Source organism: Triplophysa dalaica, chromosome 16 (assembly GCF_015846415.1).
Source record: "Triplophysa dalaica isolate WHDGS20190420 chromosome 16, ASM1584641v1, whole genome shotgun sequence".
In the NCBI taxonomy this organism is placed as follows: Eukaryota; Metazoa; Chordata; class Actinopteri; order Cypriniformes; family Nemacheilidae; genus Triplophysa; species Triplophysa dalaica.
In genome coordinates this window covers 13,869,980-13,881,196 of record NC_079557.1, presented here as the reverse complement: position 1 = coordinate 13,881,196, position 11,217 = coordinate 13,869,980, and the positions used below count along the sequence as shown (strand labels likewise).

The 11,217-nt window shown below is 37.9% G+C and overlaps 1 protein-coding gene across 1 annotated transcript in view; it reads right to left on the bottom strand.

Moving 5' to 3' along the window:
- Positions 1-231: 231 nt before the first annotated feature.
- The window catches only part of pcdh11 (protocadherin 11), a 156,924-nt gene continuing 145,938 nt past the window's right edge, over positions 232-11,217 (bottom strand). The window contains exon 6 of the mRNA XM_056769768.1: positions 232-3,863. Within this exon, the coding sequence (XP_056625746.1) occupies positions 3,466-3,863 (398 nt within the window). The 3' untranslated portion in view covers positions 232-3,465. The remainder of the gene's footprint in view (positions 3,864-11,217) is intronic.

The window sequence follows — 11,217 nt, the reverse complement described above, 5'->3', positions numbered from 1 at the left end:
TCCTGCAAACAGACACTATTTTGTATGCACGTTGTTCAGTTTCCCTAATGGAGGCTGGTCGAGTAGGTTCATAACCGAACCGTGTTTCTTTCTTCTCCTTTGTTAGTATTCTCCACCGCCACCTGTTTTCTACATCAAGGCTTTTTCCACTCCGTAAGGACGAGTTTTCAAATAACAGGACACACAACAGGGCGTCTAAAGATACACAATATTTAATGGTTCAAGAAAAATTCAAGACAAGAAAACCATTACATCAAATGTAAATGAGCCTTTTTTCTTTGATTTTTGATTATCTTACAGGGGTATGTCAAGATATACAGTACTCGAACCGTTCATCAGTGCTTAACCGCCGGCACGTGAAAACTCACCTCCAGTAAAGAAACCATGAAATACAACAAATGATCTTTAAATTACAAGCAGATTTCATATACAGTATCAGCAGTTTTATATTCTTTTCAAAGTCTATACAAGATACGTAGTATGTTCATGGCCAGCTCCGTGCCGGTATACATACATGCACACACACACAAAAACACACGCTCACACATAGAATAATATACAGTATGCATATGTTTTAAATAGATCACAACAGAGATTGTCCTCTCATTTTTCATACTGTACATTTTGTCACGGTTGTCGTTTTATCAATAAATTGGACTATTTTCAGTAAGTAGAAACCACATTTCCTTTTGTTTACATATATGGTGTGTTAAAATTCATGTCCCGGGGTTACTGTTAAGTATATCTATGTACACTTTAACCTTTCCTTGTTTTTTATGGTAATGAACCGGTTTGATTTGCGCGTAGACGTGCTGAAAGAGTGTTGCCATTATGATCCTTCATTCCTGTCGGCGCAAGTTCCAAAGTATAACATGACCCAAGGGAGATGACCGCGTGACAGCACGGAGCTGCAGATTAGTGTCAGAGCGGGACTGGAGCGGCACGCAACACGAGCAGCCAGCAGAGGTCAACTAGAACCACATGCAAATGAAGATACTGAGAGGATCTGTCATCGTATTTTCCAGCAATCCAACGTCACTAAATCAAAGATATCAAAAATATCAGAGGAAAAGAAACACCTCATTATCAAGGTTGTTTACATTGTAGATTGGGAAAGAAAGTTTTTAGAAAAGTACAAAAGTGCTAGGGGGCAGATTAATCATGCATATTGAGACCTTTTATGCATTTATTTATCACAAACAGTCTTGTTTTCTTTCCTAACACACACACACACATCTTTTTGTCTTTTCTCTCTGTAAAGCTTTGGCACTAATGTAGCTGCTCCACTATTCCAAAGTGTCCATTTCTGACTTCAGTAAATGTTTATTTTCAAGTGCGTCTATCTTCGAGAATATAAAGGGAATACACAAACAGAATGACTTATTTCATAAGTTTTGCTCTGTTCTTCAACATTCACTCTCGTTACTTATGGGGAGCTCCAAAATACCTTTCATCCGTTTGTTTTGAAAGAGATTTTCAAGCTGTGGTGTGCAGCACGGACGCCAAGGCCGACGTTAGTATTTCGGACCTTGTCTTTCACGGTTCGGTGATCTATAGATTAGAAGAGCGAGGTCGTCTTTTCACTGTCACTCAATAATCTTGTCCGAACGATACTGTCACAGCTAGCAGACGAGTGAGTCTTTCAAGTATACGACCGGGGCACAGTCTGCATCCCTTGATAGAGTTCCGCACTGCAATTATTCCTCTTAATCAAGAATGTCTGACAGATTTTATAAGCTACTGTTGTTGAGGGAACATCTGCCGGGGTGATTGTCAGTTCTCTCGCATCAAAGAGCAACACGTCGCGCTGTGGCGCACCGCAAGCAAACTTCCTGCCACTGCATCGTTCACTATCTTACAGTGAAGTAATTTTTTGGATCACTGACCCAAATATTTCTGTGTCATCAGTATATACTAAGGAAAAGTGTTGCTGAATAAAAATTTCACGCTGGTTTTTCAACCAGCACGGGCTCTTTGTTGAATAACGTATTGGTGGGAGTTGTGTTTGAATACGCTTTTGACTATAATGCGGCATGATTTTTACATCAGTTAGTCGACATCCACACAATGCACATCTAAATCTTAAGGCTGTATCTTTGACATCATTATATAGAAATCATATTAATGCTTGCGCTTTTCATGAGTTTTTAGTATGCACCATTTAGGTCACAAGCACGCGAGCACACGCACGTCCGCACACAAAGGTGTCCAATTATACTATTATAAAACGGTAGTCTGCTTCCATAGCCTGTACGGTGATTACTGATCAAAGTAATTATACTATTGGGAGATTCTCGTAATTGGTTCCATAGCACTTATAACGGCGCAAACATTTTATATATATGAATAAGAAAGGTTGATATAGGGGAGAAAAAAAAACAAAGGGTGTCTTTTTAGCCGTCCGCGCCTTCCCAGGCTCAGCTAATGAGATAATGTTGAAAATAAGTGGGTTGCTTATTATGGGAGACAAAGGGTGTCAGATATGTGGGAGCTACCAACAAACTGAACTTCAGAGGGTAGCTCTGAGCTCATGAGGGAGAAAAACGCCAACGAATATATAAAAGTTTCTACGTGTTAACACAGAGCAAGGCTAATTTTTACAGAGAGGCTTAGCGGTACTCTTGACAGTGAAAGCGGCACACTCAGGGGACAGGAACAATCACCAGGAATAAAAGTGACTTGGGCGGAAACTCAGCTGCACCTCACCGAAGCCAAAGAAATATCGCAGTCACCCAGCGTTCACACATAACACTTAACCTTATTGACTGCGTTTACATGCATCATAATATTCCGCATGTGGTTCTTAACCCAGAGTCGAAGTTTTACTGGGAATTAACTTTTATTGTTCGGTTTACGAGTGTGTATGAATTCACAGAGAAAACATGGCGGTAAGTGAGCGCCAATTAAAACCGTTTGCAGATAATGTGCATTATCCACACGTTGTTTTTTTATAAACTAAACAGAACTTGTGCTTGAATTTGTTTATTTTTCTTAATAAAAAATGCATAATTAGGAATATTGGTGTGCATGTAAACGAATACAATGCTTTCTTTCAATAGCATACACTTAGTAGTAATTCACTATGTCAAGTTGCATTTAAGAGGCGGCAATAAAATCATTATGTATATATCATCCCTTTTGATCCACAACAAAGCTTAATTCATTTGCCACTAATCTGTTACTAACAAACAGACACACATCTTTTTTTTACTCTCTTTTTTGTTTATTTTTTTTACTTGAAGAGCTACTTTGGTCTAGATCTACCGTTTGTCTACTTTATATGTACTCCATTTCATAGAGGATGCTTCTGTCCTTCGCTCTAAACCTCCTTTAATCCCACATTTAAAAAAACATCACGTCTCAGCTGTCGTAAAAGGTGACATATGCTAATAATCGTCAGAATCCGTCAGCTATTCTGTTTCAGCCGTGCTCTGAGGCCTCGTTCCGAGGGCCGGTGTGGCGCTTCTACAGCTGATGCTCACTCAGGAAGACGGAGGAACCAGCGCTCATGGACGTCTGGGGACTGGACGTGGCTGAAAAGCTGGCTAGAGGGATGACCTTGACGGGATCTTCTTTCTTGCTACAGTGTCTCTCAAGTGTGTGGTAGAAGTGGGGCCGGTTGCTCCCTTTGTCCAGATCATCTTTGGGCACTGACCTGCCGAGGGTGTGACGCCCATCTGCCTTGGTCCCCCGCATCCAGCTTTGCTGAAAACCGAAGGAGGGCAGAGTGGCGGCACCTGACGTCTGGAACTGGGTCAACGCTGGAGGCATCCAGCAACTGTCAGAATGACCCAGGATCAGACATTCCTGGGTGCAGGTCTCTGAGGCCTCAGCCAAAGCCTTCTGCAGGTTTATTTCTATAGCTGTGAAGGATGAAAAATGCAAAAGTTAGCTCAGTTGGAAACTGTAGGAAAAATCAATGCAATTTTCTCTCATTGTTAAAGCACTTGAATAGCATAAAAGGTTTATAGAATAAAGTCTAAAAATGACCTGTAAATGTCAGCTTTTATAGAAAAATGAAAGGCAGTGATGAATCTTTAATTCATCTCATAATGAGAAAAACAACACCGGTTCTTTTAATTTGAATAGTATTCCCATGGTCCTAAATGTTTACCTACAATATGCAGTGAATTCCCCGTGGTTTAATTAAACCTTTAAAAAAAGCTTGTGTTGTTTGCATCTGAGATTGGCTTTTTACAAATAAAGAATTCATGAACAGCTAAAAAAACACATTGTTTATTTTAATCACTGTCAACGTGCACACCTTACTTCCACTCAAACCAAGCAATTACGAGAAATCAAACAGAACACACAGTCATTCATACCGCACCGTCTACTTGTTCACATATTTGACACGTATTAGTAACGCCGCTGCAAGAACGTGATGAAGAATGCGATCCGCAGGAAACAGTAAAGTACAGAACTTTTTTATCTCATTAAACCTGCTCTGACATCACATGCGAGTCGTGCCAAGGAAAGGCCTCACTTTTGAGCCTCAGTCATAAAAACTGTCAACTCCAATAATTAGAATGTAAAACAGCGCTGGCGGAGACAAGCAGCAGCCCTGCGGTGTCGTATGTATATCTTAACCAAGTAAAAAAGGAAAGGAAGCCCTGCCCAAACATCGCTTTGCTCCTGCAGGCCTCCACCCTGAGCTGTCATGTAGAAATTATTTAGCATATTTGCATAAGTTAAGATGTTAGAAATAATTGAAAGGGACTGGGTCTGATTTTCCTGCACATGCTTGGCATGCCTGGGATATTTTTATTTTCTACCATGAGACAGTACTGTTATTGCTGTTTTGTATTATGTTTTCCTTAATCCAGAAATACAAAACACAAAGTTTTAAATTGTAAATATTTAAATATATATATAAATATACAAATTGCAATCTAATACACAAAAAATAAATATTTACACTTTTTGTATATATTTATTTTGTAAATATGGAATACATATACGCTGAAAAACAACTGTAGGATTCACTTTTTTGTGTCACGTTTTTGAAATTAAGTAGACTTACAAAAAAAATGCATAAACTTGACATATTTGATATATATTCGACACAACTTGATATATATATATATATATATATATATGTAAATGTCATATATATAGCATATAAATATACACACATAGATGTCATAATATAATATAATTTATATTTTATATAATTTAATATAATTCAAATTTATTGACATACATTTAAACAAAGCTGACAATATAGTCTCCAGTATATACTCAAAACACAAGCATGAAACATGCATTTCATTTTCATGCATCTTTAATAAAATATTTAAGCAAAGAGTGAAGATGGCAATTGTCCAAAGTTGGACATACTTTTTGGCCACTGTATGGATGCCACTTAATAAAAACATGCGATTTTAACAAGACATTCGGACACCATGTCCGTTAAAATCTGTGGAACATGACCATGTGATCAGCAACACCCATGGAGGGGAATACATCATACATCCACCTAAATGACATTAGCACCACTTGATTAAAAATAATTGAATTTCTTTTTCAAAGTAATATCTGATAAAAGTCTAGCATCCTTTTCAACGTCAGCTTTGATGATGATGAGATGTAATTCAATATACTGCTATATTACATTATTACTGTAAAAAAAGACCTCCACAATGCAGTATTTTGTACAGAATCTATATAGAAAAAAAAGAAAAAGCTTGAAAAAGCACTTCTGCAGGTGCAGAAAAAGAATTAAGAGGAAGAAACAAGAGAGACACAAAGAGAGAGATGTGGCTCTATCATCCTGGTCTGCTGTGCTACACTGTGCCTCAGAGCATCAGTGCATAAATCAGTGGAGCGGTAAACGTGTCACCTTTCAAAGGGTCACTAACTTCATTAAGGAAAAATGATGCTGCTCACTCACTCTCTGAGCAAGCAGAATGAGTCTTGGCCAGGTCGCTCTCTGAGCATCCCGTAAATCAGCCCAGAGCTGCTTTGAAAATTGGAGGTGTCTTTTCGAGCCATTGTTCTTCTGAGGACCAAGCGCATCATGCCACACTGGACAGATTCATGCATGAGGCCGCATGTACCGTAGCAGCCCGATGCATTCTCTCAGGATTACGCAGACATGTCAGCATGTGCGTATGTGTGTGAGTTTAGTAGGTAATAGCAGCAAACAGCGGAGAGAGTGTGTGTGTAATTACATAATGTGAAAGGTGCTTTGGAACCGCACCACTTTCCAGCGTACAAAGGCACAGCACGAGCTGTCAGTGGCGCAGTGTCAACAGCCAGGAGAGCTACTATTTTTTGCATGTGATATTTCACATTAAACAGCGCCAAAGATGCAGTCCATAGCCTATCAGTTTCTCCTCTGTGGGGACCGGTATAGCTTGACTGATGTGTATGACAGCGCTGAATGCTTTCGCCAGCCGGAGGCAGAGACGCTGTTTAAGTGCTTTTTGTATTCAGTGGGAATCGCTACTCTCCCGTTGAGCTTTTAAAAAGGATCAGACCCCACACGCTCAGGTCTCAACACGCCTAAATGCTTGTTGGCAAACCTTGCATTTGGGGGTGAAATATTTTTTAATTCCATCACAAAGATCTCCTGCTGATGGCTTTGTAAAATTGAATGCTGCGTGGGCCAAATGATTATTTACATTATCGCAAAATATACTCTTAAAATGTCAAACCTATTTACTCGGAGAGTAATAGGGGTTCTAATAACAGCTCGCATTTAAAGCAAATTGTCTGTAGAATGAAACATTTTGCAAAATGCCCAGCGGTTATTGATTCGGGCCCGGGTTGATTCAGACTTGTAATTACAGCAGTGCGAACGAGCTTGAAGATATTTTCAATCTTCCCCGGCAAACATTGTCCGACACTGTTGTCAGAGATTGGCCCACAGGTTGATAATAAGATAGCTCCTGAATTAAGGACGGCAAAGGCCTTGTCTTTTGTTCAAAGATCTCAGTTTAATTGTTCTTTAAGCGAAGAAAACAGTCTTGATCTTCTTTAACCTATGAAGTTAACGCATTAGAAAGTGAGCATTGAAAGCTGAACATTGTGGGGTTTGTTACATCTCGCTATCTGCAAAGACGTACCAGACTGCACGACAGTGCTATCCTTGGGGAAAGAAAATAACAACAAGAAAAGCTCCTGAAGTGTTCGGGAAAACAAACAATTAACATGAACAATAAAGACTAGCTTAGGATGTGACATATGGCATTTCCAAAAACGAAACACAAACAACAGTATTTGAGAGAATTGAACATTTCAAGCCAGAAAACAGGATCTGTGCAAAGCATCAAAGGGCCCAAGACAACATTTTTTCACAAGCGGGACACCTGTCCACCAGGTCCAGTATGTACTATACAGTATATAGACGCTCAATCAGTCGAGCTAGTGGCTCATTAAAGAACAATCTATATTAATATTTTATTGTATAATGATTGTTTTAAATTAAATGAAAACTACTGGACAGTTATTGATCCTTTACGGAGGTCAACCGCTTTGGGCCATGTTTGTCTATGTTGTTGCGATTGAATAGCATAGAGGATCTTTGCATCAGTCCAGGACAATTATTCTGATTGTCCCCCTAATGACAGCCCAACCAGACACTAGAATAAAACACACAACTTATAGTACAATGACAAGCTGGCATGAGACAATACGCACAAGTGACAGTTTGTGACAGGGCTGTTAAGCAAAGCAGCACGACCTGAATATATCTTGATGGGATTTACATCAAGGATGCCACAGAGATGATTACTCAAGTCATTATGTTAGCATGTGCAAACCCATTACTACCAATTAGAGGGCTAATTGCATAAATATAGAACATCATCTCTCTCCCTTTCGCTCTCTCTCCCTCGCCTGTCTAAACATTATCTGGTAGACCGTCGAGCTTAAGAAACCAGGCTCTGTACCACCTACAGCATGTTTCTGCGTGAAGCTGTGAGCTTTATGTCACAAGAGGGAAGTCTGCTTTGAATTTTAATGAACTAAATGTAATTTTCTTGCAAAAGTGTTTTACAGGTTTCAAAGGGCGTAGACACTGACAACAGTCTGCTGCAAAGAAGAGGCCTAAAGTCATTCAGTTTCAAAGGGAGTTGGCGGATACGGGCAACATGAGTGACAGTGACCCTTGGCGACGCAGTGTGAATGTCCAGCAATATGACAAAGTTAAGAAAAGTAAAGCTATATGCAAATAAGATGGTTTAGTAATTCAATGATACTGCTAATTTTCTGACAATACAGCATAATACTTTTTTATGTAAATTCAGAATTTTGTTTTTTGTACCCTTGTGTACCCTTAATGTATTTACTGTATTAACCTTCACTGGATATTACACAGTGTACAGTAACTTGACATCAGTTAACATATTCAACAGGAAAGCCAAAAACTACTAATTACATGGTATAAGTATACTGTACACACATTTTCATAGACACAAAACATTTCATAGAAAATTTGCTGTTAAAATAAGTGTAACACTGCAAATTATAATGCAATATAAAGCCTTTTTGAAAGGAGTTCTACTAATGGGTAGTTGAAATGTTTTTTCGCACACATAAAATAAAGTATATCACAAGGAATTTATTTTTTTAACAATAGCCAAATATCTTAAATATAAATTAAGACAAACTATAAAAGTTGAAGTTAAACTAAAGTTTTATTTTTGAATACCAGTTTTTTGGCTTTTTCCAAATGTAGTGGTGGTATTGTGGAGGTTATACTATGAAAATAAGAAATGGTGCCTTCTATTGAAGACAGATGAGATCCCACATTATATTTATAGAACGACCCCAATAAATTTCATTTGTAATTAGATTTCTAGAAGATAACCTTCAGTGTGGCTTTTTGCATTCGATGAGAAGAAACAGTCTTTGTAGAACAGCACAAATGAAAGTTTCACAAGAGCTCATAGTATAAGTTTAAGGGTTGTGTTTCAGAAATGCAAATGATCAAGTAATGAGTCCTAATAAAGTTCGTTAAGCCAAAACATATCCACAGAGGGGGTACACTGTGGCATATTTGATCAAAGTTTAGTATCATTTCAGCCATATATGCAAATTCTACATCCGTTTAATTGGTGCTCTTGATGTCAGTGGAGCTGGAACCCACTGGGAAAGAAAAAGAACAAGGCAGGATAGAATATCAGTGCGAAGTTAAAGATACGATTACAGTTTAACCATCCTACAACTTAGGCTGGTTACAACTGGACTTTCTTGCTCCACATAAATTGGGAGGAATTGATATACTGTACACTGCATGTCCATGTACGTCTGTCATATATATTAAACAAAGGGCACGGGCTCCAAACTAATCCAGTACCGACTAACTACAGTAAATGAAATTTGAAAGATAATAATTGAGTTTGTAATTACATGGACTTTATCATTTCATTACACACCCACTCTGACTCTACATCTAGATTGGCAAAGGGATGATCATTAATAATAATGGAGCTATTTAACCCCATGGGTGTTTTACAAGGGGAAAGATGCCATTTTTCACTCAAGGGTTGGACACAACCATCAGGTGAAATAAGAGCCCCACTTTTCATTCTCATGAATCAGGGAAAGGCCACTTACTGCAGGCTAGATGCATTTCATCACCAGCCCCACTCCAACAGCACTCTCATATTTCATCGCTGCTTATGAGTGATTTACACTTTTACTTTTGCAGAGGAGATCCGTATGATTTCACACCGCTCTCTGCTATTATATATTCATGAAGTCCCAAATGTACAAATGTACAGTGGGATGTAAACTGTGACATGCATCGCAAAAATAAATTACAACCGGAGGCCAAGGGCATGCAACACTCCGGCGACTGCAATATGTTAAGGAAATTCCAAGATGCATGGAGCTATATGGCATATTTTATGCACTGCTGAGACTTCTGTATTTGAGCACTTGCATTGCTAGACCTTGCAAAGTCATTTTGATGACAACTATGTGACACATTGTAATTATCAAGTTTAGAATCGAAAAACTGTTAAGGTCTCTCTTACACTTTGTATTTGTAACTGTATTTGTAAAGGTATTAGCTAGCATGAACTAACAATGAGCAATATAGCTCTTATGCAATGTGCAGAGACATTTTTTTAATAGTTAATGTCAATACTCTTGGTCTTGTTAATATAACTAATGTTAACAGATACAAGTTGTACTTTAAAATGAATTAATAAATGCTTTAATTTGACAAGAAAATGACTAGAACTCAGTAAAAAAAAATGCTGTAAAAGTACAATATAAAAAAATCTGGAAAAAACAGAAAATTTTCGGCATCTGGGGCACGAGAAATATTCTGTAAACGTTTTTTCATCGTAAAATAACATTTTTATGTTTTTCTTGTAAATGGTCTATTTCTGTGATTTGACTGTTATTGGCCATATGGTATAAAATCATGTAAAACTGTAAAGTTCTGTAAATTACAAAAGTAAAAAAGTTTTTTGGACATTATATGTGGAAAAGCTGCGAAAAACAGAGTTATGAGTTATTTACGGTGTACTGTTCACTGTGTCAGGAGTTTTGACAGAGAACCCATACGCAGGACAGAAGTTATGCACAAAGGCTTTATTAAAGAAAAATCCACGATGGGGGTAAACTATAAATAATAAAGGACTCATAACAAAGTTTTTCCCACAATGGGCAGGTGAAGGGAATGAAACACTAATGGGAAGATAGACGTGAGCGAGGGGGCGGAGCCAAGGCACACATAACACGACAAGCACAAAAGACACGGTACTGTCACAACCTTGTCCACAAAACTTTAAAACGTCTGACAAGGAGGACAGGATCATAACACATTGTTTGTTCATTTTAGCTAATGCATTAATTAATATTAACAAATACAGCATATTGTAAAGTTTTACCCCAAAATTCAAAGACATATTACACACACCAGTTTTTTCAGGTGGAAGGGAAGTGTTGTTTTCGAACGTTAAAACTGATGGTGACACCAATATACAGTATGACATTTAAAAAATTTGTAAAAAGCAGTAGAATAGTTTAAAAAATGTAAGAAGCCAACGTGTTTACTATTAACATGTGTCTGGGTGAGTCATCAATTTTGCTAAATAAATCTAAAAGTAACACAAATTCTATAAATCATTATCACGAATACCTCATATATAAATTGTATAAATCATCTTGATAAAATAGTTTCCTGACTTGCTAATCAGTGTAATTAATTACTTCATAAGAGCTGTGGAATTCTATATAAAGCACACGAGGGAAAAT